At 62.0% G+C, this 18,303-nt stretch overlaps 1 protein-coding gene across 7 annotated transcripts in view; it reads left to right on the forward strand.

Annotated features, from left to right (window-relative positions):
- The window catches only part of SLC9A3 (solute carrier family 9 member A3), a 78,590-nt gene that overhangs the window by 48,615 nt on the left and 11,672 nt on the right, over positions 1-18,303 (forward strand). For all 7 annotated transcript variants that reach the window (XR_014830861.1, XM_085001771.1, XM_085001772.1 and 4 more), the window contains exons 2-4: positions 14,819-15,121; positions 16,899-17,059; positions 18,200-18,278. Coding sequence is in view for 6 of the 7 variants with exons in the window: in XM_085001771.1 (XP_084857897.1) it covers positions 14,819-15,121; positions 16,899-17,059; positions 18,200-18,278 (543 nt within the window). In the remaining variant the exon portion in view is untranslated. The remainder of the gene's footprint in view (positions 1-14,818; positions 15,122-16,898; positions 17,060-18,199; positions 18,279-18,303) is intronic.

Raw genomic sequence — 18,303 nt, forward strand, 5'->3', positions numbered from 1 at the left:
CAGCTCACCCCCTTCTGCGCCTGCCAGTGGGGTGTGGACCCTACGTGCCAGGCCCCCGCACAGGCCCCCGCGTGTGCACACATGTGCTCGGCCCTGCATGCTGGTTCCGCAGGTTGGGGTTTCACCTGTGGTGTTAAGATCTGCCACCCACGTGCCTCTGGAATGCCAGCATCCACTGCCGGGACCGGTGAGGCATGGGTGAGGCGCACAGGCTCTTGGGCCGGGTGTCCGGCGAGGACTCTGGTGGGCAACCCCCCCCCCGCCCCCACAGGCTGAGGGAGCATCAGCTGGCGAGACGCCCAGGGGAGTGGCCGGGAAGAGCCTGCAGACGGGGAAGGAGAGCTGTGTCCTGGGGTCCAGAGGCCTTTCCAGCTTGAGAAGGCACCAGGCACCCTGGGACAGGCTTGCTCATCAGCACTGCTACGTCACGAAGGTCAGCTGGGAGGACGCGCTCCTGGAAGGTGGCGTCGCCCCACGCAGCACCAGCGGTCACTCAGGACCCGAGCAGGACATGCCCGAGAGCCTCCCCATGACCGCTGCCCCCTCTACCTCTGCGGGCAGCAAAATCTTCGTCCTGCTCCTCGGCTGAGAATGCGGAGGGGCACCCACTGCCCCGGAACCCCGGGGTGTGCAGTCTCCAGCCTCAGACCTTCATCAGCTCCTGGGGGTTGGCCCAATGACCCGCGTTGGAGCTGCTGGGCTGAGGCCGGGGCCAGGCCCGTGCTCGTGAGTCTGCCCAAGCAGCATGGACCACGGCGGGGAAGGGACGGTCCCTGTCCTGGGCAGGCACTGCCAGGCCAGGCTCCTGGCCACACCACTGTCTGCCTGCACCCTCAGAAATCGAGGACTCTGCAGAGCCTCCCACAGCCTGGCTTCTGCCTGGTCTGTCACTGCGTCCAAGAGGACCTCTGATGGCCTTGTCCGTGGGCAAGCTACTGTCCCCTGTGACACCTCAGCCTCCTCAAGAGGGACAGGGCAAGCTTCGCATCTCCCTCAGGTGGGGACGTAAACAGGTGCTTAGAAGGTGACTGGGGGACATGCTGGGGACGTTGTCATTACCATGCATGGCTCCTGGCCTGAGTAAGAGATCGACAAACAGTAGCTGAACAAAAACGAAAATGCCAAGACAGTCCCACGGTAACGACCGTCACCGCATCTGGGGTGGGTGGTAGACCTGGTGGGCACGAGCAAAGGCAGGGGCTCGTGTCCTCCATGCTGAGTAAGGAGGGGAGTGGGCAGTCCCGCCCCCACACACCTGTTACCTGCAGCCTCCCAGACCCCACCTGTCCTTGGGGTGGGATGACGTCTCGGCCTCATCATGGTGGGTGCCAGTGCCAGCTGGAGAGGGTGTTGCACACCACTGGCCAGGCCTGTGAGGAGTGACCTGGTGCTGGCCCCAAGCAGGTGTACCTCAGACCCTGGCTGCTAGGTGGCCCAGTGCTGGGGTCTCTAGGACAGTGTTGCTGAGATCGGGGGGCAGGATCATCTGACGGTCATTTAAAAATAGAATCAGTGAACAGAGGCGGGATCCGGAGTCAGGGTGTGAGGCGGGAGCCTGTGCACACTCGACCCGTATGGGCACCAGGCAGGCCCAGCGCACCCTCCCCGAGACGCCCCCCCCCAGGGGATACCCTGGAAAAGGGGGCTGGTTCAGGTTTCTGAGAGGGCTCTGGGATCGAACCTCTGCTGTCAAAATTCCCTACTCGTGGAGTTCCCGTCGTGGCGCAGTGGTTAACGAATCCGACTAGGAACCATGAGGTTGCAGGTTCGGTCCCTGCCCTTGCTCAGTGGGTTAACGATCCGGTGTTGCCATGAGCTGTGGTGTAGGTCGCAGATGCGGCTCAGATCCCGCGTTGCTGTGGCTCTGGCGTAGGCTGGCGGCTACAGCTCCGATTGGACCCCTAGCCTGGGAACCTCCATATGCCGTGGGAGCAGCCCAAGAAATGGCAAAAAGACAAAAAAAAAAAAAAAATTCCTTACTCGTTACCTTGATAAAAACCAAGAACATTCTGACGGCTAGACACCCTCGGCCCTGAGCCCTGCCCCTGGCTCGCGTTCCGGGGCCTGAGGCACCCCCTGCTTCCTTGGGGCACCCCCATGGCCGGCCCTGGCAGGCCCAGAGGCAGGCTGCCCAGACACAAGGACCTGCTCTCTTCGCCCTCGCAACCTGCGGCCACAGGCTCGGGGTGGGGAAAGCGGCCCCCAGCCCAGAGCCCTGGGGCCCTGACGCCCTCTAGCTGGTGCAGTGGACAGAGACCAAGGGACTTTGTCCTGCGCCCTCCAGACCCCCGCCTTGCCTTGGGGGCCCTGACCCAGGGAACTGGCCGCAGACTTCCCATCGCTAACCCTGGTCCCCTTGTGGTCTGAGTTTCGCTCTGGTGCTCAAGAGCAAAAGTGACGGGGAAAGCAGTCTAGTGCCCAGATAGGAGGGGCGCCTGCCCAAGCCCGGTGCTGCCTGGGCAGGATCTCGGGGTCCAGGGCCACCGCCAGGACTGCTGGTCTCCAGAGGCCTGAGCCCAACCTCCCGCCCACGGGGTGGCATCCGGCATCTGGGGGCAGGTCGCCCTGGGCTGCGTGGGACCCTCGCGTTCTGGCCCCACCTGCAGGAGCCCCAGGGCCCTGCTCAGTCCTCAGCCTGAGCACCGGCCTGGCTGGAGTACATTAGACGAGACAGGGGTCCGCTCACGCCTCTTGGGGTGGGCGTGCGGGGGGTGGGGTCGGTGGGGCTGCGCAGGGGGAGGGGACATGGGGGGTGGGGCGCGGGGGGGACCGCGCGGGGAGGGGCGGGGGGGGGATCGCGCGGGGGGGGGGGGGCGCTGCGCGGGGGCGGCAGGGAGCGGGGAGCGGGGAGGGCACGCGGCCCCAGCTTGGGTGGAGCCCTGCCCGACCCCCCCTGCTTGGAGCGCCACGTGTCCGCAGGGGCTCCGCAGGGGCTGCTGTGTAGGCGATTTGCGCCCAGGGAGGGCCTCTCCCGCCACGTCGCCCAGGTCTCAGCGGACTCTGAGGAACTGAGGCGCGGGGGGTTGAGAAGGGAGCGCCCAGGCCCCACCGTCCAGGGACCGTGTGGCCGGAGCTGGTTTCTGAACGTTTCTGCCCCTCACCCCGCCTCCCGTTATCAGATACGAACTTGTTGTGGGGAGGCCCCTCCCTGTTCTGGTCAGTGGCAACGACACTCTTTGCAGTTAGAAAGCGGGACTTCCTTTGGCGAAATTCTGGTGCAGACGTGCCCTGGTGGCAGCACAGGAGGATCCTGCCAGTTGGTCACGTTGGCAGAAATCTGCAGGCCGAGGGCAGCAGGTTGTCCCTCGGGGTGAGCAGCGGGCGGTTTCTCAGACTGCCCTTGTCCCCTCTCCTCCTCCAATGCCTCATCTCCGTCCAGTCCTGGCCCTCCAAGGCCTCGCCCCGGCACAAGGCACGCCCTCCAGAGGAGCACCCCCTGCAGCCGCAGAGGGAGGGACTTTTTTTTTAATTAATAGACTGAATGTTTTTACTACAGTTGTAGATTGATAGACTAAGAGAGCTCCCTGCCCTCGCCCACCACCTCATTTGTCACCACCGATGCCTTATCACTAACTGAAGTCCATGGTCGACCTTGAAGCTCGCCCTTGCTGTGGTGCAACCTGTGAGTGTGGACAGGTGTCTAATGACACGTATCTGTCACAGTAGTGTCCCTGCCTGAAACCCCCGGGCACCACCTATCCATTCCTGGCCCATAGCCCTCTGGTGGCCACTGGTCTCTCTGTTGCCACAGTGTTGTCTTTTGCAGAATATTGTGGAATTGGAATCACACAGTCTGCAGTCTGGAGCTTTTTCCCAGGGGTCCCCTCGCTTAGCAACAGGCATTTAGGTTTCTCCATGTCTTTTCATGGGTTTGACTCCACGTTTCTTTGAAGCACGGCGTGAGCGCCCGCCGTCTGGCTGGACCACGGTTCCTTTATCCTCCCCTGCTGAAGGATTCTTGGCTGCTTCAGGTGTGGGCAGTGACGAATGCCGCCGCCGTGATCATCCGTGCACAGGGGTTTGTGTGGACACAAGTTTTGGACTCATTTGGGCACGAAGGAGTGTGATTGCTGGGTCGTGTGCTAAGAGTGTGTTTAGTTTCGGTCTGTCTTCTGGAGAGGCCGTGAGGGGTCTGCACTCCCACGGGGTCCCTGTAGCGCCACAGCTGCACCACCAGTGGGGCCGTCGCTGCCTGGACGTAAGGATCCTTGGGGCGGCAGGTGTGCTGTTCCCCGAAGGCACGAGGTGCGGTGCGAGCACTCCGCGTTCCAGCTCCTGTCTGCACATCTTCTTTGGTGAGGTGTCTGTTGACTTGGGGCCCGTTTTTCAAAGGAGGTTGTTTGTTCTGTCCTCATGGAGTGGTAAGAGCTCTTTGCATATGTTGGATGACAGTCGTTATCAGATACGAATATTGTCGGCAAATACTTTCCCCCCCAATGTGACTCGTCTCCTCATCCTCTGGGAAGCGGCTTTTACAGACACTTCTGACCCCAGCTTATCAATTCTTTCTTTCACTGCTCATACTTTTGGTATCACATCTAAAAAGTCATCGCCAAAGCCGAGGTCATCCAGGTTCCTCTGATCTTATCTTCCGCGACCTCCTGGTTTTGCAATTTTCTTCAGGTCCCTGGCCCATTTGGGGTTGACCCGGGGAGGGGGAGGTGCGTGTCAGGCCCGTGCTCCGCGCCTGGACGTCGGGCGAGGCGGCGGCGTCTGTCGAAGAGACCGTCTCTGCCCCACGCTCTGCCTCGGCTCCTTTACGGGAGATGAGTGACCCAACCGCCGGGGCCGGCTCTCTGCTCTGCCGCGGGCCGCCGTCTTTCTTTCCGACCCCGCGCCGTCCCTGTGACCGTAGCTCCACAGCAGGTGCAGGGTCAGGCGGTGTCTCCTCCTCTGACCTGGTCCCCTTGACGTGGCCATGGCTAGTCTGGGTCTTGGGTCTCTTCTCCGTACAAATTTGAGAATCAGTCTCTTGACATTCGCTTAAATAACTTGCTGGGATTCGGGGGTGGAATCGCTTTGTACGCATGGATTATGTGGGAAAGAACTGCTGTCTTGACCGTATTGAGGCTTCACAGGCATGAATGTACACTTTCTCTCCATTTATTTAAATCGTCTTCAGTTTCTTTCGTCCAAGTTTAGAAGTCTCCCGTAGGTTCTGCATGTGTTTCGCTGGATTTAGGCTGAAGCGTGGTTCTCTGCGTGCACCGTTGTAAAAGGTGTGGCGTCTTCCCTTGCAGGCGCCATCCGCTCACGGCTGGTTTACAGGGGAGCCCCTGGCTCTATCCTGCAGTCTTGCTCTCATCGCGTATTCGTTGCAGGAGTTCGGGGTTGATTCTTTAGGGTTTCCCACTCCAATGACCTGGGAACACAGACTGTGTCCCCCAGCCCGTGAAGGCAGCACGTTCCCGGTGGTTCCTGGCTTCGGCTTTGCTACACGCAGGGGCCGGGGGGGACAGAGCTGTGATGTGAGCATCCCAGGTGTGGGCAACCTGCCCCTCTCACGCTTGCTCCCTGAGTCCCCGTGTTTCCATCAAGATGCAGGGCCAGTCACGCGGAACGGCTCCACGCACCGCAGCCGTGGGCTGGCACGTATCTCCGTGCCGTCTCCCTACAACCTCTCCTTTCGCCCGAAGTCGAGGACTGTCTGCTGCTCTGCTCGCGCTCCAGCTCCCGACCTGCTGCTCCTGAGACGCAGGCTCCCCGGGCTCTCCCGTCACCCCGTCTAGAATCCCGTGTCTTCTGTCGGGGGGACTCATGCTTCGCCACATGTGACTTTGACCCCGATTCCTCTGGGGACTGCCTGTGCCGTGGATAGTGACATCCACCATCAGGAGCGGCCAGGTGGCCTGCTGGGCCGACGCTCAGGACCGGCTCCCTCCCCGCAGTGCTGTGCCTTGAGGGAAGCTCGTCTTCCCCCCCCCCCAGCCCCAGCCGGTGTGGTCCTGCCCACCTCCCACTCTGACGCCCTCACCCTGTCCCCGCATGGTCCTCTCTCCTCTCCTCTCCTTTCTCTCTATCTTCTGAGACAGACTTGAACTTCTCCGTCCAACTCCCCGCCGAGCGTTTAGTCTCTGCTCCGTCTTTTCTCACGGTTGATGCACTCGCCTTCCAGCAAGGGCAGCGCCCTGCCCTCCCCCGCTGCTTCCGCCCTTGCTCTGCTTGCACTCCCTGCTCCCCGAGCTTTGGCCACTGGTTTTCATGCTCAAGGACCACCCCGCCTGCCCCCAGTGGTGGCAGGTCTGGCTGGAGACTTGCCCTGGTGCCCGGAGACCCTGTGGGCTGAGGGGTGTAAGGCCGGGGTGCAGTGTCTTCAGATCCCTACTTCCTGCTGGCCTGGCCAGAAACCTAAAATAAAGAACATAAATGACACCCTTCCCTTTTGTTTCCATCTGGCTTAGGAGGAAGCATCTAACCCACCTTCCTTGCAGGAGTCTGGCTTTCGTCCTACAACAGAGCCCAGAAAGGACTGGACTGTCCTCTGTGACAAGGACACCACGTCCCAAAGGCACGAAATCATCACTTGCTGGTGAGAAGCAGCACAGGTCCCTGGGGACAGAAGCCCCAGGGCGCAGAGACCCTGACTCCAAAAGTGCTGCCACCTGCGTCTGGGTCTGGCGCGTGGCAGGAAGCTTGGGGTGCAAAGCTGTTGCCGCGAGGGTGTCCTGAGCTGTGGGCCTCCAGGGTGGTTCACACGCCTGGGTCCGTGCGGGTCCTCTGGTCTCCGCCGCCTGGGCGCCCTTTGCCCTCCAGCCGGGAGACATCCACATCAGAAGTCAAGAGTCCCCTTGGCTTCCTGCTGCTGTGTGTCTGGGCTGCAGCTGTGACAAAGTCCTGGCTTTGGGGGCCGGGGCTGGGAGCACCCTGATAGCCGTGGCTGGGGCGACAGGCAGCCACGTGAGTGGCAGGCGTGGTTTACGACACCTGGGGATGCTGCTCACACCCCTTATCTGCACAAGAGATGTCCTCAGAGAAAATGGCCACGCTGGAATTTTTTGCCTGAGGGTGTAAAGCTCAAGGAGATGTCACCTTGCTCCCCACGGGGCTCTGTTGGTGACCCCCCAGCCCATCCCGAGGCGAATTGGCCTGTGCCTGGGTCCAGGCCCCCCCCACCTCCGCCTCCATCTTTACACGCGGGTCCGAGCCCCCCACCGATGGCCAGCGCTCCCAAGGTCAAGATCTTTCTCCTCCCACAAGAGCGCCCTATGATGTCATTAATTTTTTATGTTTTTCCACCTTAAAACTTTGAAGAATGCCTTTTCTGGCTCGTTTAGCCTCCCGCTTCCTCATTCTGTAAAAGCAGAGTCACGAGCACATGCCGTGCTACGGCCCCTCACATCTCACGCTGGGGAAGGCGTCGGGGTGGCGCTGGCAGGGGACCTGGGCCTGGACCTTTTCCACCTGCCTCTCCGGTTCCTGCCCTTGTACCTGTCACAGCTCGAGCTCACCGAGTTCTTTTGTGACTAAGGCCTCAGTGGCCCAGCCCCCACCCAGCTCACCCGACGTCCGGGCGCCCCCTTCGCCTCTGACCTGCGATTTTAGCTCTCCTCTCCCCGAGTATACCTGCCCTGGACCCTCGGTTTTCTCGCCCCTGTTCCAGCTTCACCTGAGATAAGGCAGGAGAAACCATCGGATCTGACGCGATCTCAGGTCTGCACATTTGTCTTTCACCCAACTGGGGGCGTCTTGATCATTATTATTTCAGATTTCTTTTCTACCCCATTTTTCCTCACATTTCTTTCTAGGACTCCACTTATACCCACCTGGGACCTTCTGCTGTTGTCCCTTAGGCCACGGAGGCTCTGTTCACTTTACACTTTTTTTTTTTTTTTTTTTGGTCTTTTTAGGGCCACACCCACGGCATATGGAGGTTCCCAGGTTAGGGGTCAAATGGGAGCTGTAACCATTGGCCTACACCACAGCCACAGCACCGCTGGATCTAAGCCGAGTCTGCAACCTACACCAAAGGTCACGGCAGCCCTGGGTCCTTTAACCCACTGAGCAAGGCCAAGGATTGAACCCACGTCTTCATGGGCACTAGTCGGCTTTGCTACTGCCGAGCCACGATGGGAACACCCAGGTTGGATCATTTCAATGATTTGTCTTCAAGTTTACACTCTTCTGCTCGCTCTCCCTGTTGTTAGGCCTGCAGGCGTTTTAATTTCAGAGGCTGAGCTCTTCCGTTCTAGAACTCTGCTTTTTCTAGATATCGTCTATGTCAGCGGCCCGCAGACCACGCCCAAGGGCTGTCTCCCTGTTTTGTAAGTAAAGTTGTATTGAAACACGGCCGCGGCTGTTTATGGATGTCATGGCTGCCTTGTGCTCTAGGGACAGAGCCGAGTAATTGAAAAACGGAATGTGTGGCCCACGAGCGGAAACCATTTACCATCGGGCTCTTTGAGGAAAAAAATCGCCAATGCCTGTTCCACCGCTGAGATTTACTATTCGTTAATTCATTGCGAGTATAGTTCCTTTTACATCCTTGAGCGTGGTTATACTAGCTGTTTTTACAGCCTCGTCTGCTAATTCGTGTCTGGACCAAGGTCCTCGCTGATTTACGGACCCTGTTTGCCTGGTTTTCACGTATCAGGTACTGTTGGGTTGTTTCCAGGCCACTGTGGCTGTTCCGCGGTGGAGGGTCTGTGTTCTGTTACGCTCCTCTGCAGAGCGCTGATGGGGTGGTGTCGTTGCCGCATTGCGATTTTGCCAAGACTGGCCCGAAACTCCAGATGCACCTCCCTGTGCTGACAGCAGCTGAAACCTCTGGATTTTCAGCTACTGCCGGCTGCTTGGGACCTGCCCCTCTGTGTGTAAGTCCTCCAGGATCATCCAGAGATGGAGAGGATCCTCCCACAGAATTTGGGGTTCGTCCTCTCAGGCTCTCTCCTCCCGGAATGTCACCCCTCTTTGCCGCCGCTGACGTCACCCTGATCTATATCCTCTGGGTTTTCGGTCCAGGAAGACTGGAGGTTTCCATCCGAGTTTTAGCTCCTCTGCATGGCTCCAGCTGGGGCCCACCCTCTGGAAAAAAGCCATGCAAAAACAGGGACACCAGCCAGGACCCGTCCCTTCCTCGAAGCGGAGGGCCGTCTGGCTTCCGCCTCTGTCTGGTCTCTCCAGTGTGGTGTTTGTTGTACGTGTTTTTCCAGGGTTCGTGTTCACTACCCAGGGGATAGTTGGCTGGACGCCGTTGATAGGTGGCCCACTGGGACAGTGGTGCCCCACTGAAGGCAATCACGAAGCCTTCTCCCGGGTCCTTGCGTGAGAGCCGGGCATGGAACCCGAGAGAGCAAAGCTCGAGCTGTGAACCCCCTGTGTGGGGCGCGCTTAGGAGCCGCTGACCCAGGCGGACGGAGGCGGGGCTCTCGGCCAGGGTGCCGCGCGGGGCGGGCGGCCGAGGAGCCAGCTGGTGCTCAGGCCAGGCCACGCGCAACGTCGCCGTACGAGTGTATAAAATGACACTGGACTTCAAGAGTCAGCCCCGCCTCGCGCCTGCCGCCTGCCGGGGGTGCTCGCGAACGCAGGACGGGGTCTTTTAAGGAAAAGGGCTCCTGGGCGTTGTGCGCAATGGCTCAGACTCGAAGCCACTGCTGCTTCCCTAACAACGTTCACTTTCCAGTTCAAAAATTGACAAAGGTTGCTTGGGTTTTGCAAACATGCGACGTTTCAAACATCCTGTGGTTTGGAGGCAGCAGGGCCGGCCCTGAAAAGGTGCACGTGAGGCCGGAAGCAGCCCCCAGCCCGGCCTCGCAGCCGCCCGGGAGCTGTCCTGTTCACAGCTCTACCCGGGGCAGCCGGGCCCCTCGCTCCGGCGGGACCCTGCACACACCCAGGTCCTCCTGGCAGGCGGGAGGTGCGGGGTCCATCAGGTCATATTTTCGGACACTGTAAACATCTTCACCTCTCACCCTGGCTCGGAGGCTGGCACCCTTCCCACAGCTCCTTCCACGGTTCTCAGCAAGCTCAGCCAGTGGCGTGGAGGCCGCAGTGAGGGTGTCCGCTCTTCCTTCGTGGACGGGTGGGGAGCTGAGCCAGCGCCAGCCTGGGTCCTGGAAGGGGCTGAGGGGATCCCACACGGTGGCTGTAGAGACGCCGGATAGTCAGAGCTGGGACCTGTGTGTGTGTGCATGTGTCTGCCCCTGAGCAGGCGCCCTTTCGGGTCCAGCCCTGGCCGCACGTCCTCCCAGGGTCGCCGGTGGCTTCCCCACCTACATCTGGACGCTTCGCTGTGGTCAGGTTGTTGCGTCAGGCAGGGGTGACCATCTACAGCTCGTTCGCGTTAAAGTAAAACCAAGGGATTTACTGTGTGGCTGCGTTGTGTGGACTCAGCCGAATCGGGCTGAGATCCCTGGGGCGGGGGCCATGTAAGGTCCCTGACCCCAGGCCGGGTCCCCGCTGCGATCCGAGGGGCCATGGGGAGCATCAGCAGTGACCTTGCTGAGCCCTCAGCACTGCCTTGTCCAGGGCCAGCTCCAGAGGGGGCCAGCTGGCCGGTGGGCACCTCGCGACCTTTATCGCCCGTCAGGGGGTTAGTAATTAGAAGTAAAAGCCTGTTCCTCCGTGACCACCCGCAGCCACGCGTCTGTGCCTAATTGGCTGTGACTCTCCAGGCCTGGCCACCAGCGCCCTGCGGGCTTGGAGTCCCTGCCGCGTGCTGGCCTCCCAGCCTCTCTGGGCTCCTGGGGCCTCCGGGCTCCTGCAGCGCCTGACTTGCCTCCACAGAGACGCCGGCCTGTCTCCTGCCGTCATTCTCCTCTGTCTGGTCAGTCCTAGGAGCAGGGTCACGTGCCCGCATCGGCACCTCAACTATTTGCCAGGTTGGAGCCACCCCCCGAAGCCCGTGTCTGGAAGGGCTCTGGTGCGTCGGGGCCCCGCTCGGACGCTGGCCCTTTACGGGCAAGGCGCACGAATCCCTCCAGGCCCCAGACCTCCTCTGCCCTCCCAGCATCAGGGTGGCCTCCCAGCCCTGGGTCAGGCTGCCCGCATGCTCTCTTCCCAGGAGGGAGGCCCAGCGCCCCGCCAGCCCGGCCGCATTGGAGCGGACGCCCAGGGCCCTCAGAGCTTGGCCCCCTGACTCCTGAAACGCCCATTATGGGCTTAATGGCTGAGCTACTAACAAATTGCCATTTAAAACCAATCAAGTCTTCCATTTAATTAGCTCGTTACAATGCAGACTGAGGTCTGACCTGTGGTCACGGGGAGGGGAGAGCCACCAGCCCGGGCCGGACCGGTGCCAGGCAGTCGGGACGGCGCGGGAAGAATTCCCGTCCACCAGAGACCCCAGACCGCTGGGCAACGATGGAGAAAGGACCAACCACCGGCTATGGCTCCCCTCACCCCAGACCAGAAAGACAAGCCAGTAAGCCGGAGCCGACCCGATGCCAGGCGCCAGCAGCAAGGGGCCCACGCAGAGCTCTCAGGGCCCAGGAAGACCCGCAAGCCCCCCGAACCAGCTTGAGGGAGGACACGCAGCCTCCAAGGCAGCGGGCGTGAGTCAGCGGTGTCCCTGTGTCAGAGAGCAGAGGGGTGTGGACGCAGCGGCGACTGACACTGACGCAGGAGGGACGGGAGCCAAGGAGGGAAGGGCCACCCAGAGGAACAGAAGGAAAGTCCCACAGAGCTTCCATCACAGAAAGGGTCAGAACACAAAGTCAATAAAACAAGCTCAACTGAGACCATAAAATGATGGCAAGATTATCAAGAGGATTTTCGTGGCTGAGAAAACTAGTAAAGAACTGACGCGACACGAGAGCTGACACATAAACTAGAAACAGCAGGAGCAGGACAGACGTGCCGGGGTCGGACCACTGGTGGGACAGAAGGTGAATGCTGGGAACGGACTCGGGGACGAGGGGAGGCCGCCTGGGGAATCTGCCTCCTCGGGCCCTCGAGAGCCGCGTGTGGGCCCAGAGGACACCAGATGCCTCCTCGAAACGACGGCCGTCACCCGTGTCGGGGGAGGAAGGAAAATCCGAGCGAAGATACATCATCCTCCGCCGCGAGGCTCTTCTCGAGGACAAGAGGAGGCCCTCTGACGCAGGCGGAGAGCGGACAGCTCCTGCGGGGAATTCTGTGAATGGGACCCGGCCGCGTGGCCCTGGCTCCAGGCCTGCAGGGCAGATGTGGGCGATGCCCCCGAGACGGCACAGGAAGGGCTGTGGGGGGCGGGAGGTCAAAGCCACGCAGCCGCGGGGATGCTCGCGGGCACGGGGCGGGGGGTGGCACGCCCACACGAGAGGTTTCAGGAACATTTCGGGGGCGCTTTCCATCTGGGCTCGGGCAGGTCCTTCAGTTTCGGGACTGTTTTTAAATATTTTCTTTATTCAAATCAAGGAAAGTTAAATCGAATGTCCAAACTTGAATGTTTAAAATTGAGTGTTTGTGGACCGGCTTTTTAGAGCATAACCCAAAACTCGGCTCCTGTAGAACAGAACACCAGCGAATGCACCTGAGCAGGAGGTGTCGGCAGGGAGCAAGACGACCTAAAGCAGTGAGATGCGAAGCGGCCGTTCCTTCGAAAGTGAAGAGGCACTTGCACCCGTGCGTGCGTGAGGAGCCGCCTGTCCCCCTGTCAGTAAGAAAAGGCTGATAACCTGGTGACATGGCAGCGAAGGCCGAGCATACGCGGCTCACAGGACAGGAAGAAATGCCCCCCAGGGACAGGTGCTTACACGGCTCTTTCCCCCGCCCCCCCGCGGGGACGAGGGCAGGGCCACCTGCAAGCAGCTGCGATGGGGTCTGCAGGACACAGGGGAGCACTCAGTAGGCCCCACCCTGCACAGGGTGCGTGTCCAACAGCACGCCCCTCTGTCCGTCCGCACTGTGTGTGTGTGTATGTGTGTGTGTGTATTTCTTTCTCTGGGGGTAAAAAGCTCCAGTTGCTCTTTCTGTGGGTTTTCGAAGCTTCCTTCCAAGCAAGGCACCTGGGCTGAAGTCAGCCCAGGTCTCATGCACCATTTTACAAATTAATAACATGTTCTAGTGACCGGCTGCCACACAGGAATGTGGCGGAGGGTTAGGACTCTGGGTTCCTGAGGAGCAGAGTGTGGTTGCTGTTTAGGCTCACCTGTCTCCTCGGCACCTTTCAGCCCTGTTGGCCCTGCAGGGTCAAAGGTAAATTCACAGCGTCCAGACCTGCTTGGGTCTCTAATCTGGGGAGAGATTTGGTGAAAGACCAAACACAGAGCCCCAGGGCCTGAAGCCAGCCCTGGCCGTCCCTCTCTGCCACCCTTATGGCCGCTTCTAGCATCAGTGGCCACCCCTGCTCCCCACGCCTGGCCCAGGGCCCAGTGACCTGCGGAGCTGGTCTCTGGGTCCCGTCTTCAGAGAGGCCCCCAGACAGTGGGCACCGAGGGCCGCCAGCCTCCCCCAAGCCTCACTGGCCAGGCACCCGCCACGCGCCCAGAGGGTTCCTGGCTCCTCCCCACCCCCCGAGGTGACCCCTGCTGGAGCTCAGCCGGGACAAAGGGAACAGCAGGAAGCTGTTTGAAGGAAACGGCAGGGGCTTTGCGTGGCTCTCGACGTGGCTCCTCGGGGCTCGCTGGGAGTTGGTGGGGGTGGAAGCGGATGTCACCTGCTCCTGAGAGAAAGTCCAGCAGGGAGGGGACGTGGCTGCGGGCAGGAGTGGCTCTGTCTAAGCACAGCTGCTGGACACCCAGCCCATCAGGATGACGAGGGGAGACAAGCTGGCCGTCCGTGGACTTTATTGGACGGCGGGGGAGGCTCGGCGGGAGGGCACGAGCCCAGGCCTCGCTGTGGCTGTGCGACCCCGGGGCCTTCGGAGCCGCGCCTGTGCAGATTCCGGGCCCAGAGTTGGCTTGGGACCCGCAGCGGTTCTTGGGCTGCCCTGGCCGTCACTTGGCCAGTGGGGCCACGGGCCACGGGGAGGCCACGGCCTCCCAGGTCTCTTCCCAAAGCCTAGGGCGGCCTGGGCGCCTGGGTCCCGGGAGGAGAGCTGGGTCTGGGCCGTGCTGGATGCCTGCCCCTCTGCCCCCATCAGGGCCCCTCCCCTGCCCGGAGAGCCCCCGGGAGACGCGAGCCTACAGACCTCGGTGAGACCAGAGCCGCAGTGCCTTCTGGCTGAGGAGCAGGGCAGGGCTGGGGACACCCAGGGAGCTGGCCTCCGGGCTCACCCTCCCTCTAACACAGACTCTCGTCACTTTTTTCCTGAGTCTTAAACTAGAACCAAGGCGAACTGCCCCAGTGGTCTGTGCGATGGCCTCCCTTGAGGTCCTGGCAAGGGGGCCGAGGGGCCTCGCTGTCGCCTGAGAGCTTGCATGTGGGTGGTGGGACTGGATGCTGCCGGCGAGCCCGGAGCCCGCCTCGCCAGCCCTCTTCCTGGGTTCTCCAACCTGGGAGAGTCTGGCAGGGGGACAGCCTGCATGGGACCCTCCGAGAAGATTAAGGCTTCATGTGGGCTGAGGGCCCTGGCCCCCAGGTGCCACTAGAGGCACAAGGCCTGAGTGGGTCAGGGGGCTGGAGACGGGGCTCTGTCTGCCCACCTAGCCCGGGACCCGTCCTCAAGACACCATGCAGCCCTCCAGCCTCACTCATGGGGGCTCCCCGTGCAGGGAGGGGCCAGGCTCCGAGCAGAAGGTTTGGAGACATCTGAGGAGGGTGTCTTTGGGGCCAGGGGGATGGGCAGGGCCAGGGGAATGGGGCCACAGGCCAGATGTCAAGCCTGGCTTCCCAGGCCCATGTCTGTTCTGAGGGGCCAGGCCGGCCCCCTGACCCCTGCCCTCCCCTATCGGGTCATGGCCCCCCCTTCTCCCCTTCCTCGTGGGCTCCTGGCCCCTCTGACCCCTCTCCTCCCCCACAGGCTTCCACCTGTCCCACAAGGTCACCAGCGTCGTCCCTGAGAGCGCACTGCTCATCGTGCTGGGCCTGGTGCTGGGCGGCATCGTCTGGGCGGCCGACCACATCGCCTCCTTCACCCTCACGCCCACCCTCTTCTTCTTCTACCTGCTGCCCCCCATCGTGCTGGACGCCGGCTACTTCATGCCCAACCGGCTCTTCTTTGGCAACCTGGGCACCATCCTCCTCTATGCCGTCATTGGCACCGTGTGGAACGCGGCCGCCACCGGCCTGTCACTCTACGGCGTCTTCCTCAGTGGCCTGATGGGTGAGTGGGTGCTGCCGCCTGCGGGGGCTTCTGAGGGTCCTGGGTTCCTGAGCCCCGTGTAAGAACGCTCAGACGCAGGACACAGACGTAAGAGGGTGAGAGCGGTGCTCAGCAATAGCTTAACCTTCCTGGTTGGCTTAAAACAAAGTCCAGGAGCTCCTGTTGTGGCGAAGCGGAAATGAATCCGACTAGGAACCATGAGGTTGTGGGTTCAATCCCTGGCTTCGCTCAGTGGATTAAGGATCTGGCGTTGCGGTGAGCTGCGGCATAGGTCCCAGACACGGCTCGTATCCCGTGTGGCTGCGGCTCTGGCTGTGGTGTAGGCTGGCAGCTCTACCTCCAATTCGACCCCTAGCCTGGGGACATCCATGTGCCGCGGGTGCGGCCCTACAAAGGAAAAAGAGAAGAAAAAAAAGCAAAAAGAAAAGGTTTAATTAGTCCATTGCCAGTCCACACACATCCCCAGGCCAAGGCACGTGTCCTACTTTCTTTCGAATGAAGTCTGGTCTGACCAGGTCAGCCAGTGGGCAGGAACGGCCCTCCCCTTGGAGGTGGGGTCCGGCTCACTCCTCCAGCTCCAGGACCCGGGGGAAAGAGGATGAGGCCCTGCTAGCAGAGGCCAGCAGCATGACGATGCAGCCCAGGTAAACCTGGACCTGAGCGGAAGGCCTGGGCCTAGTTTCCACTCAAGCGGGTGGGGAGAAGCCACGACGGCTCCTCCTCGCACTGCCCCTGCGCCTGCAGCTCCTGCTGGTGTTTCCTGCCGTGCGGGTGTCGGTGTCGTGGCTGAGCCCTGGCATCATCCCAGGTGCGCCCCGCCCTCCCGGGAGCCGGTCATCAGCTGCCTGGGAAACGGGAGCAGATGAGGGTGAGGTCGGCCGCCTGAGGCCTCGCACGGCCGCCGCGCAGCACAGCCCCTGACGCTGTGGTTCTGGGGGCGGAGGCGGAGCCGCTGGCACTAGGGCAGCAGGGAGGTCCAGAGAGGAGTGTCGTGTTTTGGTAATTCGGTCATTAATTTCCGGTAATTTGGGGACCGCGGGTGCCGGTCCATACTCAGCTTCGGCCTCAAACACTTCCACCAGCTGGACGAGACTCGGGGCCAGAGGGCCGCTCCCTCTGACCAGAGGAGGAGCAAGGCGCCCCCGCCCCCACCGCGAGGATCGAGACCCACCTCGAAATCTCAGTTTCAAAGAAGATTCGTGATAAACAGGGGCCAAAGGTCCCGTCTCTGGGGAAGTCTCCCTGGGACCTTGACCTACCCTGTGGGGCGCATGCATGCTTCCTTGAGCCCCCACTGCCGTCTGGCAGCCCCACCAGGCCCGGCCACATGCCTGGCCAGGCCTCCCAGACGCCTGAGCTGCGGGGGTCCTGCAGGTGCGATTACACTGCATTGATGGAACAACCTAAGGCCTCCTCCAGCCCCTGGGCCCAGGGAAAGGTCTTGTGGTTTGGAGTGGGTGGGGTTCCTGCTCCCCGAGGGGCCGCAGCTGACTAGGGCTGCGCTTAGCCCCTGGACACAGCCGGTCAAGGCTGGGTGTCGGCCAAGGTGGTGGAGCTGTGCGGCGCCCGGGGACACCCAGAGGCGGGGCGCCCCGGGCTGGAGGACGGGGATGGGTCTCTGCAGAGCAGCCGCGGCTCCAGGCTCCGAGGAAGGGTCCTCCTGGGACGGCCGGGGGCAGGGCAGACGCTCGGGGGGGCCGTGGAGAGGCCCCGCCAGTGGGACGCTCCTGCCCCGGGGGCAGGCGAGGGCTCCCCGCAACGGCCGCCTGTCTTCCAGGGGACCTGGACATCGGGCTGCTGGACTTCCTGCTGTTCGGCAGCCTGATCGCCGCCGTGGACCCGGTGGCCGTCCTGGCCGTGTTCGAGGAGGTGCACGTCAACGAGGTGCTCTTCATCATCGTCTTCGGGGAGTCGCTGCTCAACGACGCCGTCACGGTGGTGAGTCCGCGGGCGCAGGGGGCCGGCCGCCGCTCCCCGAGGCCTCCCGCTTCTCCCCCGCTTTCCCCTGGGCCCTTGGTCTCCTCATGGCCGGACCCCCAAGACCGCTGTCCCTTCCCGACCGTCCGGAGAAGCGGGGGGTGACCAGAGCCTCACGGGCACTGAGGAGAGGGACCAGCCAGGTGTGCCCGTCCCCCGGGCGGCTGGCAGGGGCGGGAGGACCCCGCAAGGCTGCGAGGCGGCCTCGGTTCTGTGTAGAGTGACGTTCCGGTGTGGGACGTGTGAGGGCACAGTCTGGACATCGGCGCAGCCGCCACCCCCCAAACTCGGCCCGTGGGTCCCCCGGGGTTCCTGGGGGCCGCGCAGAGCCGCTGCGTCCTGCCCATCAGTCAACGGCGGGTCTGAGCCACTGCCCCGTCCATCCCTGCGGCCCCCTGGGGTTGTGCAGACAGAGGGATGCGCGGGGCCCTCTTTGCTCTAAATGCCCAGGGCTTCCATGCCTCCATAGAAGCCTGAACTTCTGCCCAAGCTGAGGAGTCTCTGTGAGGCTGGTCTTCCTACGACCCACCTTCTCGTAAAGAAGCAGGGCGGCTGGGGTCTGGCCCCATGACCCGCACAGCGGCCCGTGCCCCCAGCCCCAGGGGCATCGGCACTGCCCGAGTCTGCGTCTCCCTCTGCCCCTGGAGAGCACAGACTTGGGGGCAGAGATGCATGCCTCTTGGGGGCCCACAGCCCACCCCAGGCCCTCGCTGCCCCACGGTCAGCAGAGCCCTGCTGCCCTCCCTGCAGCCCAGGACGAAGTCACCTGGCAGGAGGCAAAGACACCAGGGCACCGTCCCACTGCTGGAGGCCCACTGCTTTGCTAGGTCCCTGAAAACGAAACTCAGGGTTTGTCACAGGAAATGGCCGTCGCCCTGCTTTGCTGAGGGTGGAAGAGGCCGGGTTTTCTCCTGAAGGTTCCAGTTCCTTCCAGACGGTTCTCCTGCCTCCAGGTCCCACCTGCAGGGCTCTGCCTAGGGACGCGCCCTCCTGGGACACCCGACTTTCCTCCCTGTGGTTTCAGTTTCCGTGCGATGGGTCCTGCGGCCGGGACGGCCGGCCAAGGGCTGACCTGGTGTCCTGTCTGCTTCTGTCCCCCAGGTCCTATACAACGTGTTTGAATCTTTCGTGACGCTGGGGGGTGACAAGGTGACCGGCGTGGACTGCGTGAAGGGATTAGGTGTGTGGCTGGCGGGTCTGTGCCT

The sequence above is a fragment of the Sus scrofa genome, chromosome 16 (assembly GCF_054392235.1).
Source record: "Sus scrofa isolate SSC_HxYL_T2T_F1_AM1 chromosome 16, Sscrofa_HxYL_maternal_Yorkshire_Landrace_v2.0, whole genome shotgun sequence".
Lineage (NCBI taxonomy): Eukaryota > Metazoa > Chordata > Mammalia > Artiodactyla > Suidae > Sus > Sus scrofa.